The following is a 27,348-nucleotide window of genomic DNA, read 5'->3' on the forward strand; positions in this document are numbered from 1 at the left end:
AGCCTAGATTTAACTCAGCCTGCTATAGGGTGCAACGAAGCTTTTGACTTGATTAAATATTCCACTTAGCGTGGGATGCAGGTTTAGCATTTTTTAATTCTTCCCCAGAGCACCGTGCCAGGTTTTTGTATAATTAAGTGGGTACACTCCAGACTGTTTACAGCTGGGATCCCTGATGAGACTACTGTCTGAAAACTTTACCTGCTTTTCAAAACTACATATAGGCTGTCAAGTTCTTCAATAATTTCCTTTCTAGTGGCTGTTTCAGAAAGAGTTTTAAGCAATTTATTATTAAGGCAGCCAAACAGATGCTCCCCCTCCTCTCACTTTTAAAATTTCCTTTTTCTTTCTTATTTTATTCTCTGCTATAGGTTTATGCATCTTAATTACAGGAGTAATTGAGAAAAAGCTGAAATAGACTAGTTGAATTTGAGGCATAGGAATGAGCCCATTTACAATATATTAATCTATGGAATAATTAAGAAGCAAAGGGGAAACCTTAAGTTTATTAAGAAGAGTGACTGACAACACTGTAGGAAGAGAATTCTGTTTGATACAATAAATTTTGATACTAAATCTGAAAGTCATCAAAATACCTACAACTGCAAGGAAGTAACCTGTTAGCATATGAAACAGTTCTATTTTTTGTTGTTGTTGTTGTTTTTTTTTTTGCACAAATTGAGTAAGATGGAACAGCTCCTTTATTTACAGGTCTTTGTGCTCTACCAGTCTGCTACCTCCTGTCACATCTTGTTCACATCTTGAAACAAAATGAAATGGGAAAGGGGTTTCAAACAAATACTTCATTAAGGTAAGCACAACAGTAGACAAGGTAGGAAGTCTGTACACAGAGCCAGTCCTAAGGTTAAAAAAAAAATAATACATTACTACCTACATTGTCTTTGTTCAGTGACACAAGTGACCCAAACAGCCAACATTAATTGAATTTGTCTGCTCCTACACATCACTTCCTTAGCACCCATGAGAAAATACAGTTAACATGGAATAAATTGCACTTCAAGTTGCAGATGATGAATTCACAAAGAAAAACAGAAGAAGAATATAAGAAACACTTCTAATAACCAGTAACAAAGCATTCATGAAAGAATCAAAACATTGAGCCTTCCTTCTTTTATTTCACACAAGTAATGCCACACATCTTGAATGGCAGCTCCAAAGATGACAGAATCATTTTGGCTAGAAATATGGATATGCTATTACTTCATTATTGCTTGGATTCATCGTTTCCATGAAGGCTTCCTCAGGTGTTTCTACACCACCTCCTTGCCCTACATCACAGGGTTACTGACTGCAAGACTGCTTCTAAATATTGTGCCCTGTGAGTGCAGGCCTTAAGGTAAAAATTGTTGTGGCAACTAGGCAGCAAAAAAGGGTTTTGGGGACAGCCCCTGACATCTGCCATTCTGAACTCCTGTAGTGAGCTTCTGTGATGGGGAAAAATTGGCTTGAGCCTGATAATAAAATTATTTGCAGCTCTTGGAAGTAAGCACACCAAAACACTTTTCACCTCCAAGATTAATTTTATTAGTACATAAACTAGAACAAGATCCATTTTTGGCAGGGAAAACCAATCCACTAAGTAAGAAAGATGTAAAGGTTTAGTAACCACTACTTCAGTGCCCTCTGAGTCCATGTCACAGAGCAAGTCAGCCTGCAACAAGAACACTGAGTCCAAGCATCACAACTATTCCAATAGATAATTAAAAAAAATAATTTCCTTGAGGAAACTTCAACGGACATCGTTTTTAACGTTGCTGAAGTGTAATTGTGTTAATACAAAAGTAAAACATTTTAAAATACTTTGTTTCCTGAGTACTAAGCTCCATGCTGTGTAAAGCAATTATCACATCTTTCAATTTCCCAATCCTGCGTTATTTTATTAGAACTAATGAATGTTTTTAGCATACAAGACACTAAATAAGTTTGCATAGGATTGTAGCTGTCAGCCCACACTCATCTCTGTAGACGTAACACAAAAGATATAATAACATTTACACAGTAAATAACTATGTTGAATCCTGAACCACTCCTCATAGGATATGGTTAATCCTTTAACCCACCAAATGCCCAAAGCTGAATGGGAGGGGGCTGGAAAAAACATTCTGATCACAGAGAGAGAGACTGGTCATCCAGGGCAATGCCAAACATAACACTTTACATATTATCCAGTTACAAGAAATCAGTGTTCTAGTTCAATTTAAAAAAACCTTGGATTTTCAGTGCTTCAGGTTGCTTATTCCCCTAAGCACTGCAGAGCTCAGCCTTGTCAGGCTGTCTTCAGCTATTTGTCTAATTTTTTATGATGGAGAAGAAAAAAAGATAAAGCAATAGTAACTGGAGGGTTCACACAGTATTCTATACAATTCACAGTCTAAGTTAGCACAGGTGAGTTCAGCCCAACATTTATCACCCTGTCATTATGGATGATGTTTTGTCCTCCCCTGAAGAATCACAACTGTTTCATTATTTTTTTCATTCAAGTCCTGTGACTAAAGACATAAATAAAATACAAATTACTTTTCATATTCCCTCCATATTTGAATCATGCAGCCTCCCCTTCCTTATGACCTCTGTTCCTCTTCTTCCTTGCTTTTTTCTATTATGTTTCAAAATCTATTATTTTTTACTGCAAGTGGGAAAACAGAGAGATAGCTTCTTACTCTTAGTCTGCAGTAATAAGGGTGGATGTAAGAGGTAATTAAGAATTTACTGCTTTGGCATCCAAATTCACACAAGTGTAAACATTTGGCTCAGCAATCAAAGAAAAATTACACCAGTTTAGAAATAACTATTATAAGGTAGACTTTGTTACTATACTGTTTGATTTGTACTGTAAGCATAAAAGTTTTGGGCAGAAAGCACTGGCTTCTATGCTGTCCTGTAGGACTGCCCACCATACATTAGGATGAACCATAATTAAAAGTATCTGCTTAAATCTTTGGCCTTATTTTCCTCTCATGTGCCATCTGAGCCTTAACAAAAATATCAAGGAACTGAATGAACTGGGTAACTACTAATAGAAGTACTATCTAGGAACTGAATCACCACCTCATGTGAGGAAAAGAAAAAATAAGGCAAAAAGAACAGGTTTATTTGTAAAGGGCTGGGGGGAGGAACAACTTTGGCCAACATTAAACTTTTTATTTTTCCTACTAAAACAGCAGTTAGTTTTGTTGCTGTTTCTCATGAGTCAAAGATAAACTGGGGGGGGAGCAGCCTAGAGCTTGTATGCTGCCAACCTCCATGCTACTTTTAAGGATCCTATGTTTACATATAAACCCATGTACTAGATATTCAGCTTTTATTCACCATCAAACCCTGTGAGAGCAAAATCAAGGATCACTAATAAAGCAAATCAAACCCATTCATTTTAACCATAGACTGAAATCTTAAAAGACATTTCTTAAAATCTCCAAGAGCATTTGTTTTCCTTTATTAAAAAAGATAAAGCATTTCAACCTGAGAAATACACTCAGTCCACTGTCAGTTACAAATATTTTCAAAGACAGTAGAAAAAAGACATATAAAGCAGAGTTTTATGATAAAAGTTCTGATTCTACAGACACCTTAATAAAAATCCTTAGCTTCATAACCATTATTTCAGAGAACTACTCGATATAGAAAGATTAATCACTTGAAACAAATATTACTATGATCTGATCTCAAAGACAGACACCTATCCTGTTCAGTACTTGATTTCATTAGATAGATACCAACTCTGCAGGCAAACCAAACAAGGACTTGAAGGTCTGAAGAATCAGGAATGAAACAGTGAATCCAGGAAGCCTTAAACAGAACTCTAACAAATAGTTCAGTGAGAACACAGATTTATTCTATAGCCTCTGTGTACAAGCCTCACGTGCTTAAACCAGATAATTCTGTAGAAAAACATACTATTTATCTAAAATTAAAATGAAAGCTAAAAGACTCTGAAAATCAAACATTGCTATTTTAATTTTAAAGATAACTTGGGGAGTTGTAACAAAACAAGCCTCAGAGTTGACATAGTATTGCCTACCTGGAGGGTGTACCTAATCAAAAAGCTAGTGTGAAAGCTGAAGAGATCCTGCTTTTTACTGAGTAACTACAGTAGGTTTTCCTTCTCCAATGCCTTATGAGACTTATGAAATCTTCAAAATGGAAAACTCATTTAAAGAAATTGTATGAACTCTTTTCCAAGCTACTACAGAACACATTTAAGGCTTGCAGCACAGCTCACCACTCTGCAATGACACTGTAAGGCACTTCTAATTCACCCATCTTGGAAGAAAAACAGGGGAAGAGGCCTTTTATCATCTCAGCCTTTTTCCTAGTATCAACCTGGAAAGGGCTTTTCAATTAAACAGGTATTTTTAATATTTTCCTAATAGATGTTGAAAAAAAAAAATCTTCAGTGTGAGAACTATGCTTAGAGAGAGAGAGCAAGTGTATACACCTCATTATTACACAGAAGAACAAAACAGGTGGGGAGTAATAGTTCCTTATAAATCTCCCTAGGATGAACACAAACTGAATTTAATGGAAAGGCATGATTCCATCTTGTTCCCTTTGAAATTAACTGAAGTTCTGCCATTCTTTTTTAATAGTAGCACAGCCTGATCCTCAGTTAAGACTCTTGTCCTGCATACACTTATTATGGCACTCTACACCTAAGAGCAAATACAAAAAAAGAACCCAAACATAAAACCAAAAATCCCCAAGCCACAGGATTATATTCCAGTCTAGCATAAAGCAGTCTATCTTAATTACAACAGAATTGTTGAGCAGAGAATCCAGGACATGCATTTTATTATTACTTAACATTTTAACAGACCAAAGAGGGATGAAAAAGAATGTTCAGATTGACTTTCAATCTTTCATATCTTTTATATGTTTTCTCTTTTTGCTTGGAGATAAAAGTTACAATTACTGAAGAGTAATTAGTCTCTTTCAATCTCTAGTCTTCTGATAATAACATTAAGTTTTTAACAAAGCCAAACATAATTTAACTTTATAAGAATATAATTAACTAGTTTCCAAAGTTCAGCAAGGTATTTGTTATTTCAAGGAAAGTAAACTCTTGGACCTGAATGACTTGTTTATCTACCCTTCAATAGATGATCTCATTTGTGTAGGAATGTCAGGGAGCAGCAAGGACTGGCTTCTCCCTGCAGGACACAGAGCTGAGGATATGCTGCACCATACCTGAGCAAGGTGAGCAGGGCAGGCCTCGGGAGCAGCCAGGTTCAACCAAGAGTCCAGATGAACAAGCAACTTTATGGTGTCACACCAAGCCAGGAACATGAGCCAGGATCAGACTCAATGACAGAAAGCAGTCAGACACAGCCAGGTAATTGCTAGGCACGTCCATAGCAGCCAGGCAAATTCAAAGGCAGCAGGCAAGGCAACAGCTCAGGGGCAGAGACACCCCCCAAGCAGGCACAGGCACGGCCATGGCTCAACCACAGACTCCACAATCCTGCAGTACAGCTCAGGAAGAGACTAAAACCCTCCAGGCTGAGCTGAAATAGGACTCCTGGGCCTGTGGGAGGGTGAGAGAGGAGGCTCCAGGTGAGGCAGGGCAGGGCCACTATTAGTCTATTAGTGCCCTCAGGTGTGACAGAAAGAGATGTGTTTCCATTTTTCAAGCAGCAGCTGAAGCAGATAATAGTTTTCCCTAAGGAAAAAAAAAAAAGCAAAAAAAAAAAAAAAAAAAGCAAAAAAAGCAGTAGAAGATTTCAAAAGAAGTATCTTACTTTACAAAGCTTTCTAACTTAAAATGTTTTCCTGTCAATGACCAATGTAGGTAGCTAGTTTGTATGGCCTATGGGTTACACAAGATTACTGTGCTGTTGAAGAACTGAAACCAAGGCCAATCTGAGAGAGCTGCAGAAAACAAGTTATTTCTATGTAGGATTTTTAAAAGCTAGAAGTGTTGGACTCCAACCTGAGAGAAGCTGACCATTTCCTGGGAGGTTCAAAAGCTTCAACTTCCACTACCACTCTCCCTCTACTACCATCTCAATCTTAAGCTTCCTGAAGTGTCTGGGAAATCTGAATCACACAGAAAGTGAACTAGTGCACAAGGCTTTATTTTTTTTAATTTTTTTTTTTAAAACAAATACAGTAGGTTCATCGTACAGAAGGAGAAGTTCAATTTCTAGCTACCCTTTATTGAAAAAAAAACAAGTCTGTGCACCTCTTGTTACAAAGCACTGCTAAAAATATTTTGGTTTTCAAATGGAAAAAGTTGTGCTTGGCTAACCCATTTAAAACTGCAACATTGCTGTCTGTAAACTGTGCACATACAAATATCACCACGTTATTTGGTGTAAGTTCTTACCCATTCCTTTGTCCCTGAACATATTAACTCAGGAATCTGACACAGAAGGAAGGTTGCATTGACAGCCTGATTCCTGCAGAGATGAGCCAGAAGGACCCACCAGCCAACTTTGGAGGGCTTTCACCTTGGCTGAAAATGAAATAATGAAGTTGTTAGGGGAATTTCTGAACTTAATTCATTACCTGTGGGATTCAAATGTTTTGTACAAGGTTTTTCATAGAATCATAGAATCATAGAATCCTAGGGGTTGGAAGGGACCTCGAAAGATCATCTAGTCCAACCCCCCTGCCAGAGCAGGGTCACCTAGAGTACATCACACAGGAAGGCGTCCAGGCGGGTTTTGAATGTCTCCAGTGAAGGAGACTCCACAACCTCTCTGGGCAGCCTGTTCCAGTGCTCTGTCACTCTTACAGTAAAAAAATTTTTCCTGATATTCATCTTAAACCTCCTATGCTTTTCATACATTGTAATGCTTGAGTCACGCTTTCCTCTCTTAAGGGTATCTCACCTTACCTAATGACTCTCAGCTCCCCAGGGCTATACTGTTCACATAGCTTTTTGTTTCCCCCCTTCCTTGGGAAGCTACAACATATTGTTTCAGGAACTTGTAATTAGGCAGCGCTCTGTTTTCATCTTTGTCTCTTCACTGGTGCTTGATTCCCTCCTCAATTCTTACTTCAAATGTCGAGAATGAAGAATTTCCTGTGCTTCTGAAGGCCAGGACAATCGGTGCTCAATTCTCACCTGACACCAATCCCACCTCTGTGTTTTCCTTTGTTTGAAGGGCATGTAAGGACAGTAATGACAGAGCATGTAGGATGTTTGTAACTCTGAGCCTGGAGCTGCACGTGTCTGTTGAGTTTCACTCATTAATAGCCCTGGTGCACTTCAGAGGACTTCGGGCTCACGTCTGGAGCTTTTTGCTACAGGTCCCAAAGGGCACAGTACTTTCCGGACCGTGTCCTCCAATGACACAACAAAGTTTGTGTGGTTCCCTGCACTTATTTCAGAGCAAACAGCAGCCCCGGCCTGTGCTGCCTGGGACTGTGAATAGCTCTGCTCAGCTGCTCGAACTGACAGCCGGCAGGCTTCCAGGACACCGTGGGGACCAACCTTTTTTGGATGGCCCCGTTTTACACCAGCGACAGGGCACGGACTCTGCCCGGAGCCGGTCCCGCCCCTGAGCCGGGCCTGCCCGCGACCCCGCGCCACGCTCAAGATGGCGGCCGAAACCGCCCCAGCCCGCCACACTCTTCTCGCTTCCGATTGGCCAGGAGAGCTGTCAGTCTGCGGTGCCAGCCAATCAGCCGGCCCGCTGCGGGCCCGAGGGCGGTGCCGCGGCCTGGCCCTGCGGCTGCGGCGGGAGGGCCGGGATGAGCCGCCTGGGCCCGTGTCTGCGCCCGCGGCCGCTCCTGCGCGGGCCCTGGGCGGTGCCGCGGGGGCTGCGCCGCGTCTCGCTGGCGGCCGTTCTGCGCCGGGGCCCGGCGGGCTCCAGCAGCGCCTCTGCTGCGGGCATGGAGGAGCTGCTGAGCCGCTCCGTCCCGCCGCTGCCGCCCTACGAGACGAAGGAGAAGGCGCCGCCTCCGGCCGAGCCGCGCAGCGCGGAGTTCATGCGGTTCTACCGCGCCCTGCAGGCCGGGCCGCCCCGCGCCCAGCTCCTCACCCGCCTGGCCCGCGACTTCGGCGTGGACCATGGCCGGGTGGCGGAGTTCGGCGCCAAGGTGCTGCAGGCCCGCGAGCAGCAGCGGGAGATGGGCGCCCTGCTGCAGGCCGAGGACCGGCTCCGCTACTACCTCAACCCCCGGTACCGGGGTCTCTTCCAGCACCTGGGCCGCCTTGAGGGCGGGCTCCGCTTCCTGGTGGAGCTCAGGGGCGACCTGATGGAGGGGCTGGCGACCAAGGCAGTGGATGGGCCTCACGTCAAGGTGAGGGCTGGGCTGGGGGTCGGGCTGTGGTTGGGCCTTTCCTACTCGTGGTGCTGCTCCCATGGGCCTGGTTCACTCGTGGGGTCTCCGTGGCGTGACGCGAGCAGAGCCCCTTCCCCCGGGCTGTGGCAGCAGTGGGGGCTGGCTTGGCTGCCGCGGGTCGGGAAGGGAGCAGCCTGTGGTGTGGAGCAGTGGGCTCTCCAGAGCGAAGCGGCGGTGGGATGCTGGGCTGTGCAGGACAGCGGAGGGAGGGCCGCACTGCCCCGGCGTGACACCGTGGAGCTGGTGTTGGGGCTGCGTCAGGAGTCAGGTGCAGTGCCACGGCTCCGGAGCCCAGTACAGGGCCAAAAGTGACATAGCAGCCGTGTTGTGCTAACGATGAGGAATGTCAACAGGAGAAAAGAGTTGTCCTGATTTAGCTCAGTAGGGTGTAGAAAAAAGGTGAGGTGGATCATCCCCAGTGGTGCAAGGAGGTGAGGTGGGTGTGGAGAAAGGAGTGATGTAGCAGATAATAGTGGCAGGAGGTGCCAGGACTTGCCAGAAGACAATGAAGGACAGCAGGAGGTGCCAGGACTTGCCAGAAGACAATGAAGGACAGCAGGAGGTGCCAGGACTTGCCAGAAGACAATGAAGGACAGCAGGAGGTGCCAGGACTTGCCAGAAGACAATGAAGGACAGCAGGAGGTGCCAGGACTTGCCAGAAGACAATGAAGGACAGCAAGTAGGTTAGATACACCAACAGTAACTTGTTTCTCAGTATTCAGATGCAAATTAAGTATGACAAGAAAATGAGGATTTTTGTGTCAGTGTTGTCAGTTAACCCTGGTCATCACATAACTGAAGTAGCAACAGCATTGGTAAAATTACACATCCAGTTGGATCATCTTAAGTAAAAACAGACTGAATTTGCAAAATTAGCAGGACAGCAAGGAGTAAAACAGCTGAATGTACATGCACATGAACACAGTGTGTTCAGAAACATACTAAACCCATCTGAAAAACGGAAAATACTGTCTGCAAAGCTAAAGCTTAACTAAAAGGGCTGTCTTAAGTGTTCTCATATGACTTTTTTTAAATGTTTGTATGACTGGACTTAGTTTTATTTTTCAAATGTGATATATGCTAAAATATCACACAAGCCAAGAAAGATGAAGCTAGAACTGGTTTGCCTTAGTTTTTGTGTGTGACCTATCGACTGTAAGAATTAATCCTGGATACTGTTTCATCATAGTTTGGGGTTTCTTTTAGGTCTTCCTCAGGTGTTTTCCACAGCAGCCAAGACCTAGAACTGTGTGCTGCTCCAGTGTTCTTGCTAGTGTGTCTGGGAAAGGTGTTGCAGTGTGCTGCTGAGAGTCTTGCTCAGCCCTTAAAATCTATTGCAAGTAAACATTAGAATAACTATGAGCACCCAATCCATGGGAAGTCTTGGCAACTTCTGCAATGAGCTGTTTACCAGCTGGTAGAAGTATTGTGAGGGCGTGTATTTAGTTGGATACCATAAGCCATAGGTGTGACATACTGGACTACCTGTTCTGAGGCTAAATGTCAGGAACAGAGAAAACTCTGTGACTTTGTGACAGTGTTAACATGTCAGGATTGAGTATTGCATATGATGAATTCTTGTTTGCCTGAATTTCTTAAGGTGTTATTTTAAAACAAGAATGTGTAAATTACCTGAGGATTGTTTTGCCATAGGTTTCACTGTTCTCGAATGATTAACAAAATAGATGATGCACTGCAAACTGGTGCACTGTTGTCTTCAGCTACTCCTGAGTATAAACATCTTTAGAATGCCCTTGGTTGTCTGTCATAAGTCACCTCTGAAGTTGGATTGATGTTTGAAGTAAATGAAGAAATGTGAATGTGTAACTTACTCTGTTTCTCTGTACTGCGTGACATGTGCCTGACTGTGCTGTGCTCCAAAATATGTGTCTTTGTTAGACATGTGAAAGACTGTAAGCACTAAAGTTATTGAAGTACTTAAGCAGTGTCCATCAAATAAGAAGTCATAGTGCCTGAGCTGTCAGGGTCCAACCTAAGGCTACTTGGTTTTAAAAAGCTGACTTGTAAGAAATGGAGGAGAGTGGTGACTACCTAACTGGAAGAATTCCATATATCTTGAACATAAACCCTGGTCAAGGCATTGGAAATACTTCAAATGGCAGATTGTTCAAAGAGAAGGACCATGCTGCAGATAAGGTTTAATTTATATTCAAGATAGTTATTAGAAGGTAGAATCATCATCTAGAGCGAGACAGAAAAATTACAGATATCCTGAGTGACATGTTATTATGACATAGGAAGTGTCTTTCTGTGGTTTTGTAAAAGATGATAAATACTCTTGACACAACTTTCTTGATAGTCAGGTGACAAAAATGTTATGGTAAGCTGTATTTTTAAGCTATACAGTCTGTCTTTTCAAAGAGTCCAGCAAAACATGTACAGGAAAAATGGGGAAGAGAAATTTTTCTTCATAATCTGTCCTAGAGGTGGGGTTTCTATTAAAGATATGAATGAATTATTACTATCATAAACCTCAGTAAGATGACTGTTTAAAAAAAACAACAAACAGTGCTGGTACATAATACTTTGAAAAGTTAGATTACAGTAAAGCTGGGCCTAATTATTCTCATTATACTGTTTGAATTTTTTCCTCTTAAGTTCTTTTCATGTGCCTTGTTCCTTCCTTTCGCCAAAGAACACGCACATTTTCCAGTGTCTTTACAAACCAGTTGATTTTCTGATGAGCCCTTGCAATGCATAGAGTGAAAACTGCTGAAAATCTGTTTACTAAGTGTAGTTCTTCCTCTTACTATTCAGAACTCTCTCACCTGCAATACTACTTCTGTGCCAGCCTTTTTCTCTTGAGATTTTTTTTATATTTTTGCTTGCTTACTCAGTTTCAGCATTTGAAATATGAACTCTGGTGAAAAATTCACCTCATTATTATTTCAGATAGCAAATCTTTCAGCTACTGCTTTTAAAATACTCTTTATCTTTCCATATGTTTTAGAAAAAGCCAGTGGAAGGTTCAAGTTGCTGGCAAAAGATAATGAAAAAGATAGCATTTTTGTAAAATTGATTTATAAATAAACCTGCTTCCATAATCAACCAGTAGTTGGAGAGTATCTGTAATCTTGTGCCTGTATTGGTCTACTAGAAAACAAGAAACACTGATTGTTTTGGGTAATTTTCCCCTCATAACAGCCCCTCATAATACAGCAAGGACCTGAAGTTGGACTTTTACTTGAATTATTTTTTTGTCTTAAAGCTTTCTCACAGTTTTGAACACTGAGATTCCTATATGATCAGTGAAAATGGTTTTAAATTTTAGTAGATGAACTGGAAATGGTGGAGCAAGCTTTAAGGGAGAAAATTCTGTGTGTAGGCTGTACATGGCTTTTTGGGGAGAGGAGATATTTGTGGTGATAGATGTCTTACATCCTTCTGTGGATGGATGTAAGTATTTATTTCATCCAGTTGTACTGCCATGAAAGAACTGTGATCACATCAGAATTCATCACTGGATCAGGATATCAATTCACTCAGGTGAAACAGTGGCCAAATGGAGAATCTAAATATTGAAACAGTTTGCCTTAAAGATCCAAGAAGCCCTTAGCTAGAAAAACCTGAAATGTAAAAATCTTTTCTGTGAAAAAAGTATTTGGTATTTACCTAAAAAAGTCCTGTATAGCCATTTGATTATTGTAAATTTGATTTAAATTCTAACATACATAAAGGCAAATGTGCAACAGGAATTTTATAACCTGTGTGTAATTGTATCTGCACTGGCAAGGAAATGCAGAAATAAAATGGAATGGATCTTCTTGGTGCTGGAATAAATTACAGAATGTGTTATATGGCCTACTGGGATTTTGGTTTTGCCCAAACTGTCTGAAATATTTCTTAGACAGTCTTTAGTTTTTACTTTGCATTTTGAAAGACCTATTAAAACAAGGTTTATCTACTGCTGTGTAGTAAATATAACATATTTTTCTAGTTTCTCAAAACCTGTCAACACAGAAGCAGCTTCAACTGTTAGATATTGGTTCATGAAGCATTTATATTTTGTGTTTGTTCAATAGATTACAGTGAAATAGCACATACAGGTGATTAAGTCACTTGAAAATGCTTGTGCACACTTTACTCATTTTCTAAATGAGCAAAAATGAAAGGAGGGAAGAGAAATATGATGGTCTTTTTTTAAGAGTAAGACATCAAACAGTATAAAAGGGACGTTTTCAGCACTAGCATTGCTACTGCAGTAATTAATATTATCTATAAAAAAGCAGAAAAACAATCACTTTTTATTTGTCAGCTTACTGAATCCTGGTTTGTTGATGGATATACTTTGAAATATCTCACCAAGGGTTTTCTGTGTATTTTGAGGCTAATTAAAAAAAACAGAAGCAAAGGCACTTTTAAAAATATGGTGGTGTCAGAGTAGATCTATGATTTGGTATGCCTGAGTGAAGCGTATAAAGTTAAAAACTTAAAACACTCCAGAGCTATGGAAAAACTCACCCCTTGTGAGGCTTGCAGGATACTTCTCTTGTAGGCCTCTCAGATATCTAACCAGCCACTAATGATAACTTGGCCATTTCCTTGATGCTCTGCGAATGCTGGTTACTGCTCTTTCAAATTATATTTATCTGTAAATATCTGCACATGAGCTTTCATTGTAAGGTAACTAGTTTTTTAGTAGTTTGAGAAGGAAATTGTAATAGTTCCCTCACCAGAGAGGTGTTTTCTTAATTAAAAATAAAAAAAAAACAACCTAGTTTTGCATACAGCTTTCCTATTTGTTGCCAAATAAGTAGGGACCTGATGTGAAGATTAAAAAGCCTGTAATTTTTCTGTCTTGTAGGAAGAACATAGAATTTAAAAAAAAAACACCCAAACCCCACAATTTATTATACTCGGCTAATAGAAACCGAAGGATAGCTGGTAATTTTAAATCTGAGTATGTCTTTGTGCTTAGATGTAAAATTGAGATGCTCAATAATAAATGTATGCTCTTTTTTTTTCTTTTAAATGAAATGTTGGAGATGTAATTTTATGACTAGAAAGGCCTCTGAAATAAGCTTTTCCTTACCACTAAATTTACAAAATAAGAGAACCTAACTTGAGACTCCTGTTGTTGGAGTCAGACCTTTCAGAGACTTAGAGGATGCTGTGATATTACACACAGAATTTTGCCCATATTACTTGAATTAAACACAGTTTTGGATAGCAAGAAGCGTCTGCACCAAGAAGTTTTTTTGATGTACACAGTTGCAGTTGGACTAAATGATGGTTGTAGCTCCCTTCCAGCTGGAACTACTCTGTTTCTTCAGCCTGCATCCTGCCTTGTTTATAAAGCATTATTATTTACAACTGACAGAATATTAGAGTTGAGTTGTAATTCCCCATAAACAATATTCCTTTCTTCCAAAATCATTACTGAAATCACATCTGCTTCACTTTCTTCTTTGGTTACACAGGCGTTGCTTTTCTCTGCCTGCATCTTGGACCTCAAGTAGCTCCTTGATGTATTCTGCATCTTGAAAAGTAGCCCTCAGTTGGGTTGGCTATCATGATGTCCCATCGTATGGAGCACGCCCGCTAAACCTCTAGATGCTTCAGAGAAGCAAAATGCATCTGATGCCTGTCTTTTCCACTTCTGCCAGTTTTTGTGGAGTATAGCTGGCTTACTCCCAAGTCACTTGTTGCCATCTGAGCCACGTTACTGCCAATAGATGCAGAGCAGTGTGTTCAAAATAATGACTAGCAGGAGTGCAGTCATCAGCAGTTTTCCCTCCTAGCTGCTAGACTGGAGCTTGAAACAGTATTCCAAAAAGCAGATGGATGACAAGAGAGCCATAGGAGTCTCTTAGTTTGACTCCAGATCTGACAACTTCAGCTTGTTTTTCTGGCTTGCAGGGTGCCCTTACAAAAGAAAAGAACATAAACAATGCTGAAATTGGTGGAGACACCAAGGGATATTTGCCCAAAATTATATACGGTTGTTTTCTAAAAATCCAGAGCTGTGCAGAAACAAGGATTCACTAGGGAAGTACCTTAAAGCCAGAAGAAACAAAACAATCAGAATATATTTGTTTAGGACACTTATACCTCTGCACTTTGAGAGGAAAAATAAATTGAAAAAAACCATGACATACAAATCTGCGTACGAGAGGTTGATGCAGAATATGCAGGAGTAAATAGCTGTTCTGTATCTTTCTCATAAGGAGCTATGGAAGAAACGTTTATTAAAGTAGAGATGACTAATAAACTATGGAAAGAAACTAAAAAACATTCATTTGGTGAGTTGCTTTCTTATATTGATCAAGTAGTACTAAGAGTCAGCTTAAGGCATGAGCTGCTGAATGCTCAGAAGAGATTCAGTTGTAGAAAATTACAGTGAAATTCAAGTCATGATTGTCAGATTTTCCACGTCAGTGACTTCAAACATTTTCATTGTTTTAGTCCAGTGTGAGGAAAGCTGAACTGTGACATGGTTAATCTTCTCAAACAGATGCGTTAGTTTCCTTGAACACCCCGGTGTTGTAGTTCAAAATAATCAAGGTTATCTTAACTCATGTTCTTATGTTGTACATTGCTTATTTAGTAGATGAGTTCATCTCTCTTTGCAGGAAATGAATGGAGTTCTGAAGAGCATGCTTTCAGAGTGGTTCTCCACAGGATTCCTAAATTTGGAACGAGTCACTTGGCAATCACCTTGTGAGGTGCTCCAGAAAATTAGTGAGTAAGTGCTAAAAGTTTTTACCTTTTGTTGATGAAAAGAGGATGAAATGCTGGTGACTGCTCAGACCCCCTGTTTTCAAGATAATGCTTTTCAGTACTGAACACAGGCAAAGTAAAATGAAGGAATAGTTGTGTTTGGCACACTAAAAAGCACACTTTAAAAGCTGAATTTAAGTAAATGGTAAAGGGGATCGTTTGTCCTGTGATTTGATTCTTTAGCTCAGACACTACACTTGTAGACTGCTGTTACTTCTTCCAGCCCTCTCAGTTACTCTTCCCACATTCCCAGAGGTGCTGCTGTTGATTTTCCAACAGACCCAGATTCCTGCAGGGCTGCCCTCTTGCACTCCCTTTCCTCCCAAGAGGCTGCTGCTGCCTCCCTCACCAATGCCACAGAGAGGTGGGTTCGGCCTCATGCTGTGCCTTAGTCATAGAATCATTAAGGTTGGAAGGGACCTTAAAAATCATCTAATTCCAATCCCTCTGCCATGAGCAGGGAACCCTACCACTAGACCAGGTTGCACAAAACCTCAATCTGATATCCTGTAATGAACAGAAAGTGCAAATGAAAACTCAGGTATATAATAAACATACCCAAAGAAAACTAGAGTCTGCAGTGTACCTTTGCAGTTACTTTGTCACAGTTGGCTGATGGATTTTACTGTTTCACTTACAGCCTGGTTCCCTTTTTTTGATTGGAGAGTTTTGTCACTGGCACTAGTGGGAAAAATACTGAGCTTGTAGGGTTGGCGGCTGACCTCTAGTTTTACATGAAAAAAAAAAGTAGGTAGTTTTATCTGGTCTGTTTTTTTTTTTCTTCTCTCATGGAGTTCGGAAGCTGTGCATCCTGTTAGGAACTGGGTTGACATGAAGCGTCGAGTTGGGTCGTACAGAAGGTGCTACTTTTTCTCTCACTGTGCAATCCCAGGAGAGCCATTGATAGTCTTGCATGTTGCACTGACCAGTGATATCTCCAGCAGCATCCAGGTATGGTCACTGGTGGGTTTAGTACACAGCAAAGTGTTTAAATGGCAGTATTTTTCTTCTAAAATTTGTAATTCCTTCTAATTCCAGATTATTTTGTTTCATTTTTTTTAAGACATGAGAGAATTCACACTTAAAAATCACAGGGATATTCTCTACATCTCCTGTATTATGTAAGTTGAGATTTTGGAGTTTTGCTCAAGTGCAAGAAGAAGAAAATATAAGAAATATGTAAGAAAAGACAGCAAATGAGATTAAAACTTCAAAGCCATTATGATTACTTCTGAAAGCTTTAAAACATATTACAGTTATTTCGTGCACTTGATAATGGATAAGCAGCTCTTCTTTCTACTGTTTTACTAGATTTTTGTTGTTTCTCACAGGGGGTAATGAATAAAACAGTGGGGAAAAGTTTTAAGACATTTTAAAGTTAAAAAGAAAGCCCCCTCCTGCCTGATGATGATAGTAGCTACTACTAACTTTTGTTTTAAAATACTTCTTTTCCCAGGCCATAGTGAAAGAAGTGCCACCTTTAGAATCAGAAGATACAGATAAAATTACAACAGCAATTTTCTACTCAATCAGTTTGACTCAGCCAGGACTGCAAGGTGTGGAACTTGGGACTTACCTCATCAAACGGGTTGTAAAAGAGCTGCAGGTAGGTGTGCCAGGGTGTACTTAAGATACTGTTTGGCCAATGTGCCCCCCTCATACTGCTTCCTGAGTTTTCATTTTGTGCCACTGCTCAAGACCAGGAGCTGCTGGGTCTTCTTCTGCATTTGTACCTTCTTTACCAGATGAACCTTTGAAGATGTGTAGAGTTGGAAGAACATTTTCTGCTGTTGGTTGGTGTCTGCCAGATGTAGATTCTTTTTCAGAATCTAATGGCTGCTCCAGTAAAAAAAAAAAAAATGTCTGTACATTAATTAATTGTTTTTCTTCTTTGTTACATTGAATTGCCACTGGTTATGTAGGCAGTTTGCATGTTTGCCTTGAATATGTCTATTAAAAAAAAAAGATATTTTTTTCCCAGACATTTCTTGCAATATAGTAAGAAAGATGTTTAACATTTGAAAATCACAGGAATTAGTTACTATATGCATATCAGTTCTACAAATTTATATAATACTGCTGCATGCTGTTGGATTCCAGTTAATAGCTTTAGGACTTCTTGTAGAACTTATTCCAAGCAACTGGAGAAAGGAGTGAAAGTGAATTAATTTATATACGAAGTGGTGTGAAAGAGACAGTTGCATTTCTGTGTTGAGTACATTATTTAATAGTCTTTGCTACTTCAATTATTAACAAAGCTGCCACTTAAAAGTAGTGGTCACTACATGTGTTTATATTCAGTGTTCTAACACTTGGATTAGCAGTGATGTCTGGAAAACTGTTTGTGATTTAGAGCTTCAATTCCACTTACAGAAATAACTTAAAAAAAACAACCCCAAATTTCTACCACTATGAACTAATTGATTAGTCAACTACTGAATCATAGCTGGCTTCCCTGAAGTTTTAAATTTTATTTTATTTTTAATGGATATTTTGGCTGAATTTTGTTGTTTCTTGCTTTTGGAATGACTTTTAGATTAATTGTCTAAGGTGCAGTAGTCCAGGTATAATTAGGCTGTGCCATCTGTCTGATCTTGACTGAGGGGAAATTGGAATAAATTCATGCAGTTATCTGCTTTCACATCTGAAAAGTAATTTGTGGATAATTGAGGTGGTATCATAAAACAGCCCTATTGACAATGTATTTGTCCATCACTAAATTGCTTGCAACATTAGAGAAGTTATGAGCAAGTTATAAAGGAAACTAGTCATACCATACTTAGATCACCTATCTGCTATTTCTAAAATTTGATGTGTCCAACAGAAGAGTGTGTTTCTTATTTATACTTATGATAAAGTTACTACATTTCAGTGTTGTAAAATCCAGCCTTTTGGTGTTCATCAAATACATGATGAACAGGAAACATTTTGGCTGAGTTGCCTTTCAGTACATTCTAATAATAAAATTATTGCCTCAACCTTAAAGAACTTACCTAATATTGAAAGCTAAGTGCTCTCCATAGAGTCCCAAAGATGGAGGTCTTCTTCCCTACTTAAATTTCATGCAGTGCTTTAAGAAATTAAGAAAAATGTGCTGGTTTTGGTGAGGTTTTATAGGGTTAATTGGATGTGTACATAGTTGACTGTTGTTACCAGAATTATTTGGTTCATTTCTGTAGTGCCAAGCCATTAATCTTTTGCTGGAAATGTTGTGACTCCCATCACTGTGGGTTTTGCCTTTCAGTGGAGAGAAGCCCCATGTATTTCCGCTTCAAAATATTTACACTGTGAAATTTCTGCAAAGTTAAATTGTTCAGGACAAAGTCAGGGCATATGGTGAGTAATACTTTTGGCAGCCTATTTTAGTCTCACAAAATTCTGGAAGGCCTACTTCAGTGCATTAATTGCACACATGTGCTCTCTTTCTCTTTGGTCAGATGTAAGCAAAGGACTTTCCAAGGTTATGTTTGTTAAGCTTAGATGTAATTCTTTGGAGCAGCATTATATTCACTTACTTGAAAAAGGATAAATGGTATAGCAGAAGTGCTGAGTTGACTTGGTGACAGCAGCTGAAACAATATGTCCTCAGCAAAAAAATCTTGGGTCAAAAATTAAATCTCATTAAGCAAGCTTCCAGCAGCCTTTGCAAAAATTGATAGGTGAGGTCTCTGATAGGAAGAGGACTTTTTATATAACCTTTGCATGGCTTTGCAATAAACAAATCTTTATTTAAAGTGCTGCTAAATCACCAAGTGTTCCAGGTTACGTAAGCTGAGGCTCTCTTTAATTTAACTGATGGAACAATGCTTTGGGAAGAGAAGCCATTTGAAAAGGTGGAGGATTTTGTTTTTCATTATATTTCAGACATTGATGATTAATACACTTTTATAACTAGCCACTTGTTTAACTTTTGTGCACATTATTTGATTCGCATTTTCCCAAGGCACTGCAAACTCTTAAAACTTTTTTTTTAATCCTCTAGTAAAAATCCTTTATCTGAGTTTGCCTTAACCTGCTGTGACACTTCTACTTGTAAGTGCCACTTGTAAGTTCCTCAAAATGGAATTCTCAGCTGTCATTCTTCATAAGGAATACTCCTAATTGGACCTGTCTTGAATGTATATTATTAGATCAGAAAAAGACATTCACTAAGTTAGAAATATGCTAGTAGCTACTCTTTTTTTCCACTGTTGAAGGCTTTATTTGGCAAGATTTTAAAAATCTTTACTGAAATACTGATCTATCAGGTGTCTACACTATCAAGTTATGTCTATAAGTTAGTACCAGAGTCCTTAAAATCTCTTTAATGGACAATTAAGACAGCACTTAATGTTTTAGAAATACTCTTGCTAATTTGCCTGGACTGCTCACACATACTATGCTTAACATGAACATGTGTAGGGTTACACTTCTCACCTTCAAAGAGTGTCAAGTACAGACTCCCTCATGAAAGTATTTCTTGCAAATGGGTTTTTATTAGGATTGTTATGAAAACTGCAGCTGTAGAGGTTGCAGCCAAGACTTCAATTCTCAGTGTTAAGGGCTGTTAGTTTGAGGCACTGAACAGAAGTTAATGGCCCCTGCTTTTGAGTCTTCTCACTAATTTAAGCAGATGAAGAGGTATGAAGTTGAGTCACAGAAATGGGTCCTCAGTTTCATCTCTTTTATGGGCACAGTTAGCAGTTTGACTCCTTTAATTTCTACCTGTACATTATGATTGGGTAAAGAGGAGGGATAGAATGGAGATCTGAGTAGCACCTTGGGGATGCAGCTTGTGTTGCATGCAAAGGGCATCCTGGGAGAAATTATGCTGCTCTAAATAGGAGTTTTTTCTTGGTAGTTGCTTGACAAAAGTTTGCTACACAAATAATTTAGAAGGGTTTTATAAACAATCTTCTGTTGTTGTCTTGAGAATGTTTGGATTATTTTGGGGCTAGCAGTGGAATGTGTTCATTAGCCTAATACCACTTTGGTCCCAGTTGTCCCTCTACAAATCTGAGAATAGGCTACCTTTGCATTCTGTGTAATTTCATGGTTACATTAATGTGTATGAAGCAGGGAGCAGACAACAGAAATAATCTCTTGTATTTTTTAAATTTAAGCTTGTATTACTCCCAGAAATGAATTGGGTTCTGGAACAATTTGAGACGACCAGTAAGAAAACAAACAAACCCCAAATTGGGTGCTGGAAAGCAAGCAGGCAGATGCATTTCTAGCAAGCTGATAGGTGCTGGTGAATGTGTAGACAGATAGATTTCTCATTAGACAGACATTTAATTTGGAATGTGTTTATAGCCACTCTAAATGGTCTGTAGCTCTGCAGAAGGTACATCATAGCAATTCAGTCTGCAGATGACAGACACAGATAGCTGTGGTGAAGCCTTTGAGAAAACTGCTTAGAATTTTATAGCCTGTGGCATTTGGGGGAGAAAACTGATAGCTGCTGTGTGACTCAATTGAATGCTTAACAATTGGTGGCAGATTTTAGCTTTCTGGTTGGGCTGTTGATAATTGCTACCTTAATTTGATCTAGGTGACCTGGGGAGATCATAATTTCCAAAACAGGCTCTGCTTTCATTGATGAAAAATGTGACCTTGGACTACAGCTTTCAGAGTGCAAGACAGTTTCAGATAATAGGAGAAATCTGATGTCTTCTGCAATGAAAAGAAACAAAAATAAAGAACAATCAGACCCAGAAATCTACCCCAAAACAAAATGAGCAGCTGTTTCTTAATGGTGTGTGGGTTTCTGACAAGAAAATAAACATTAATGGATCTCCACCAATACCCCTAGAAACTAGCACATCAATTTAGCAACAACATAAATGTGCTCATTTCACTGCATCTATTTATTTTTCTACAAGAAATGGCTGCCTCAGATAAGCTCCTAAACTCTAGCATTTATCAGATATGTAGAAGTCTGTACTGTAGCTTCAGAATGGGGTCACTTTCCCTTGTCTTATCTGTCCTAAGAAGTAAAAAATATGCACCATTTCCCATTTTATATTATTAATACAGTAGGAGCTTCTAACTGCCTGATAAATATTTTGAATTGGCCTTGGTGAACAGGTCACTCCTGAAAGTGAATGATAAACAAAGGGCAGTCAACATCACAGGGAAGCAAAATGTCAGTTTCTTATTTAGGAACTTTGCAGTGCTTATAATTAATGCACAAATATGGGAAGAAATTGTTCATTCTTACTTTTGTCATTGCGGATGGTGCATTGGTACCATCTCAGCTTTGCAAGCTGGGAGATGAGATTGGAATTGTTACCCTATGGAAGAAATGGACATGGCTCAGCTCCTGTGTGAAAAGCCCTGTTTGTTAGCTTTGTTCAGCAGCAAAGCAGTATTTTCAAACACTGCTTTCTTAGCAGAAGTGCAGAGATTTCCAGACTTGACTTTGTGGTAAGCAGCCTTTTCTCTTGGTCCAGTCAGTTTTTCCTTTTACCTGAAAGATGATTTTCTTCTCAGATGTCACCCTTACCTTCCTTCATCCCTTCTCAGGTTTTAACCCCAAACATTTGTGAGGAATTAATGAAAGAGACCTAAGCAATATGTTACAAAGGGACTCTTTTATAGGATAAGTGATACAGTTAGGAAAAAAATTAACACTTTTAAGGAGTATGAGCCCATTTTCGGGTCAAAAAGAAACATATCTAGAGGAAATTAGCTTCTGACAACCTTTTCCCCTTTTTTTAAATTTTCTTCTTTTTCACCCCCACTGCACAGTGGTACCATCTGTGCTCCCTCTAGCAGCGTATCTAGGATTTCTCATTGGTAGGTCATTAATTTGGAAACTTCTACCCATTTATGCTTGTCTCTTGTTTTCTCTGGGTTATGGACTTTTTTTTCTGTGTATCAACTTCTTGATACAAATGATGGACAAACCAACTAGGAGAGGAGCACTGCTGGATCTTGTACTCACCAACAAGGAGGGTCTGGTTGCAGTGGTGTTGGCCAATGGCAGCCTTGGCTGCAGTGATCACAAGGTGGTGGAGTTCAGGACAAGGGGCAGTGGGTGCAAACTGGAACATAGGAGGTTCCATGTAAACATCAGAAAAAACTTCTTTACTGTGGGAGTGACAGAGCCCTGGAACAGGCTGCCCAGAGAGGTTGTGGAGTCTCCTTCTCTGGAGACATTCAAAATCCACCTGGACACTTTCCTGTGTGATGTGCTCTGGGTGATCCTGCCTGGCAGGGGGGTTGGACTGGATGATCTTTCGAGGTCCCTTCCAACCCCTGAGATTCTGTGATTCTGTGAGTAAAGATAAACTTCAAAGGACAGCAGGGAATGAAGACATAGAAGAAATAAAAACCCATTTTGAGATAGTGTCTTTTGGAGTGAGGTTGCTGCTGTGTAAGGATGCTGACATGAAAAGGGTACTTCTCTTTATAGGTTACAGGTTTGTGTTTCTGTAACTTAAGGTTCATTGGCAGGTCTGTCACATCCTAGACAGTTGGTGAGTTGTCATCCATCATTATTGTGTGGACAGGCAGAAGGGTACTGGGTCATCCAATCTTCAGAAGGGAGCTGTGGCCTTCCCTTCTAGGCAGAAATTCATCTAGCTGCGGTCAGAGCTGACACGCAGAAGGTCAGAGGATGTGACTGCAGCCTGTCCCTGCAGCTGAGCTGCAGCCGCTCACCCGAGTGTCACCGCGGGTCAGCTGCCGTGCACTGATGGAGAAGGGAAGGTAGCAAGTGATGCTGCTTGTTACCATCTTGACAAAACTGCAGGCTATCAGCTTTTTCTCCAGGAGCAAACATCTTGAAGCGTTTGGTGTTGCTTTGTTCTGTTCTCGTTTTTGTCCTTTTTCTGCTGCCAAATACTTTTATTTCAATTTACTATGGTCATAGCTTTCTTTTTCAAAAGCAAAGGGGAAACTTTTCTGAAAAGGGTGCACTGCCTACTCCAAGGAACATTCTTGTAATGAAAACTTCTGTATCCGTGCCTCTTGTAGCTTTGGTAACAGCACAACCATAATCAACTCGTTTGTTTTATAAATGCTGTATTCTCTAAACTTGTACAAAGAGGTGCTAAGATCAACAGAACTGGCTAATAGGAAATGCATGTGTGATGAAACCTGCTAGTTTTTTATCACAGCTCTTGTTACAGACTTATGCTGCAGAATTACTCTTAAAAATTAAATATCATCTTGTGCTTTGATGGAGACTTAAAAAAAGTCACAGGAGATCAACACTTTACTAGTACTGCATTACCTGACCATGGCAGCAATAGCAGTTGAGAATATGACACAGTCAAGATCACCTGGTCTCTTTGATCACATAAATGGTTGTTTTGTTCAGTAAGATATAGAAATGGGTGTTTTTATAAAACAACTTTTTTGCTTTATCCAGTTCTCTAAAGGAGGAGAAAGGAGGTTTTGTTTGTAACTTGGTCTATTTTCTTATTCCCATCTGGTCCCAAAAGAAGAGTTTTTGGACTTGCGTATCTGTATAGTCAGACAAGGGGAGCAAGTGAGGTTATTCAGTTTGTGCAGCTGGAACTCACAAAACTGAGGAGGTGGTGGATCTGAGCTGGCTGGAAAGAAGTTTTATTTTGTTAAAACAGGTATTAAAGTATCTGATTATTTTTTTACTGCAATTATGTATTTTTTATCTTGCTATTTTATCAATATAGTTCACAGTTCAGGAATAGCATGAAAAGTAGCTGGCCTCTATAAAGAACTACTTTCAAAATTTCAGGATGTATTTCTTTCCATTAGAATCTAGAAATTATACCACTCATGATTTTACAACAGACTGAAATAATAAACTGGCCTGGATTTAAAAAAGATAGTTACATATTAAAAATGAATTCTACTTAACAGGTTTTTGAAAACTTGTATGTTGATTAAAAAGATATTTATTCATCTGAATAACTTCTTTATAGTATGCAATTGTATTTGTATATTTCTCCCTATAAAATGATACATCAGGACATAGTATTGATAAGTACTTGTATCTAGATTGTGTTTGTGGACTGTAATTCAGTCAGTGTTAACACTGTCATTGTTCTCCAGGTCCTTTCAAGTCACTAGCCTATTACTGGCAGGATGATTGTGGGGTTTTTGTCTATGTGTATCAGTTAATTCTCAGAAGCCCTGGTCTGCACTGATACCAGGTGAAGGGCATCAGCTGTTCTTTTGCTCAAACTTCTCATTGTCAGTCATGACAAAACTCATGAATTCTTTTTCTCTCTTTTTGTTTGCAGAAAGAGCTTCCTCAGATCAAAGTTTTTTCTACTCTTTCACCTATCCCAGGATTCACAAAATGGCTTGTTGGTCTCCTCTCCACACAAACAAAAGAACTGGAAAGAAATGAACTTTTTACAGAATCAGAATGGCAAGAAATCTCTGAGATCACAGGAGACTCTACTACTGAAACACTGAAGAAACTCTTAAACAACAACGAGTGGGTGAGATCAGAAAAATTAGTGAAAGTGCTGCATTCACCATTCATGAAGCTCTGTGCCTGGTATTTGTATGGAGAGAAACATCGTGGCTATGCTCTTAATCCAGTAGCAAATTTTCATCTTCAGAATGGTTCTGTGATGTGGCGGATAAACTGGATGGGGGACACAAGCCCTCGGGGCATCGCTGCTTCCTGCGGCATGATGGTCAACTACCGGTACTTCCTGGAGGACACAGCCAGCAACAGTGCTGCATACCTGGGCTCTAAACAAATTAAAGCCTCAGAGCAGGTTCTTTCCTTGGTGTCTCAGTTCCAGCAAAATAGCAAGCTTTAATTAAATACTATGAAAACTAAGAACAAGTGTTCCTCACCTATAAAGAGCTGTGATACTTCAAAGTGTCTATATTTAAACGAGAATGTCTGTTATAAAACAAATTTACTCAGCACAGCAGGATGCCAAGCTATCTAGGTTATCAGTTGTCTTGCTTTCATTGCCATGTACTCAAAACCTGATTTGCTGTAAGTTCTAGACATCTGTTACATGCAGATTGGTTGATGGTATGTGTTAAAGGGTGAGTAAAATTCTCTCAATCAGGTACAACTCAGAAGTGGCTGGACTGGAAAATACTTGAGCCATACCATTATTCTGTTGGTAATAAACCTTGTCTTGGAAGGGAGTGGCACTGATTTTTCATAATACTGCTGTAGATAGTTCAGTACCAAAGTACCTGGAAAGAAGTACTCAATGAAGATAAATTACTGGTCAAATATACTAGCAAAACAGTAGTCTATAATTTTATTTTAATAGTATTTGTATTTTTTCCCCTTAAAAATTCATGTCAAAGGTTCTGGTATTTTCCTTTTTCAAAAGGAAAATCCCCACTGACTCCTTGCTTTGGTGGACTATGGAAAGCCTTGCATTACTACTGTAGAGGAATCAGGATCTCTCAGTGTAGCAGGTATGTAGTGTTATATTTGCACTTTTGTCTGCTAAAATATAATGAGCAAGGAGGAAGTGTTCGTATAGGAGAGGGAAATAAGAGAGGCTGATACTTAGGGGTCAGTTGAGAAGTTTCCAAATATGTATATCGTATTTTGGGTCTGTTAATTTTTTAAGTTCATAAAGAGATATTTTAATAATGAGGTAGGTGTGACCTGCAAACCAATAAAATAAACTTTCTCAATAAATAATGTCTTGTGTGTTTCAGCATGTACCTTTCTTAACAGCCCTCCTTGATAGCAGTATGGTCAGAGCAGAAGGACAGTCTTAACAGAATGTCATGCTTTTTATTCTGTGTCTGGTCAAATTCCAGTCCTGTTTCCAAGAAAAGAATTACACAAAGGATTTGAAAGTGTTAGAGTTCCTGCTCCTGTATGAAAACAGAAGTGAAGCAAGGTCTGAGTGTCCAATTAGCCTTTCTCCTAGAATGAAATTACATAATTGGGTACACTTTTTCAGTATTCATTATTAGAAAAAAAAAATCCTATCCTCCAAGCTGGTAACCTGCTATGGTAGTCTCCTACATATCTTCCAAGCAGAGGAAACCTTGGCTTCTGTTCATGATAGATTTTGCAACACTGATAGTTAAAGGGGAGGGCACATTCACTGCCTCTTACTCCCCCAAGAGCAGACATTGGCTTTTTCTTTCCTATGTAGCATGTGCATTTTTTTAGGTTTTTATGCAGAGGCTTAGGGTGAACATATGCACATACCTGTACTGGTGCAGAAGTTTTCACCATACAATTTACTACAGGACACACAACTGCTGTTTTTAACAGTGGTCAGAAGATGGCTTCATTGTCCTGTTAGGTTTTCTAAGCTTTGTGAACTTTAGAGTTCAGGTTTCAAGGTGAAATGTAGCTGCTTGTATAAATATGTACAAACCAATTTTGTTTGGGAGGAATAGAGAAAGAGAACCTTCTTTCATGTTAAACTCTTGAAGTTTGAGGAAACCAGGTCACTTCAAATGAAATGTGCATCCACCTGGCCATAGTCAAAAAGAGCTATTGCTCCTGCTTTATTGCAGATGGAAGTACAACACAATGATGTATTTTTAAGAGCTGGACTTGAAGGATACTGAGTTTTTTCCTCTAGTGGGCCAAAAAAATTGTCAGAATTTGTTCAGTGACATGATGAGATAGTAGCTTATAAGGAAGAAAAAGCAAAGCTGCTCACACTCCATTAGCCCTTCAGTTATATCCCTAGACCTCTGGCTTTTTATGTCTAATACACAGACACACAGATATGCTTTCAGCTTAAGGGAAGCAGGCACATCTCTTTTTTTTTTTTTTTTTTCCCCTCCCTCCCAGTCTTAAAATCAGGAAAACAGATACTGGCAAACAAGCCATAGGAGTTTCTCAAATTCAAACCTGTACCCTGCAGTGCCAGGACTTGCTGCTCAGCTGCTTACCAGTGTAGTTAAGTTGGCATGTCATGAACAGGACTACCCCTTCTACCTTACATCAGCCCTATGCCACATTTCTCTAGACATTGAGTTACCAGTCCTGCATTAGCATTCAATTTAATTTACCCATATTCACAGGAGCTGTTCTAAGGTGTTTGAGATGTGGGCCTGATAAGCAGATGACAGGCAGAGATGTAGCAGCATTTTACTGGAGCTATTAAGGATGTGTACATTTGTTCATGTACAATGAACAGATGACATCTGCATCAGAACCTTAGCACCTGCACAGGTATTTCCTTTTCAGCAACTGTTACTATTTTGGTTATAGGTTGTGTTTTGCTTTCTGAGGTCACTTCACCTGTTACATTGATTATGTTGTTACATTGATAGGTTAGCAGTTCCTTTAGTGAGTTCTGTAGCAGAACCACAGTACAAACTGAAGTGCAAAAAGATCATTTGAAGATGACAGTGAGACAG

General features: G+C 39.6%; 1 protein-coding gene across 1 annotated transcript; it reads left to right on the forward strand.

The window, feature by feature from the left end:
- Nucleotides 1-7,686: 7,686 nt before the first annotated feature.
- Nucleotides 7,687-25,657, forward strand: MLYCD (malonyl-CoA decarboxylase). Its single transcript, XM_051629553.1, has 5 exons — nt 7,687-8,268; nt 14,904-15,016; nt 15,846-16,002; nt 16,508-16,657; nt 24,267-25,657. The coding sequence occupies exons 1-5, from the start codon at nt 7,717-7,719 to the stop codon at nt 24,798-24,800; spliced, it is 1,506 nt and encodes a 501-aa protein (XP_051485513.1). The 5' UTR covers nt 7,687-7,716; the 3' UTR covers nt 24,801-25,657.
- The last annotated feature ends 1,691 nt before the right edge of the window (nt 25,658-27,348 follow it).

Source organism: Apus apus, chromosome 11 (assembly GCF_020740795.1).
Source record: "Apus apus isolate bApuApu2 chromosome 11, bApuApu2.pri.cur, whole genome shotgun sequence".
NCBI lineage: Eukaryota > Metazoa > Chordata > Aves > Apodiformes > Apodidae > Apus > Apus apus.

Excerpts from the sequence above, each read along its gene's own strand:
- MLYCD (XM_051629553.1), top strand. The coding sequence starts at position 7,717 with ATGAGCCGCCTGGGCCCGTGTCTGCGCCCGCGGCCGCTCCTGCGCGGG. Across the intron at positions 15,017-15,845 it reads GTGCTCCAGAAAATTAGTGA|TTCGGAAGCTGTGCATCCTG; the intron begins GTAAGTGCTAAA and ends TCTCTCATGGAG. Across the intron at positions 16,003-16,507 it reads ATATCTCCAGCAGCATCCAG|GCCATAGTGAAAGAAGTGCC; the intron begins GTATGGTCACTG and ends TTCTTTTCCCAG.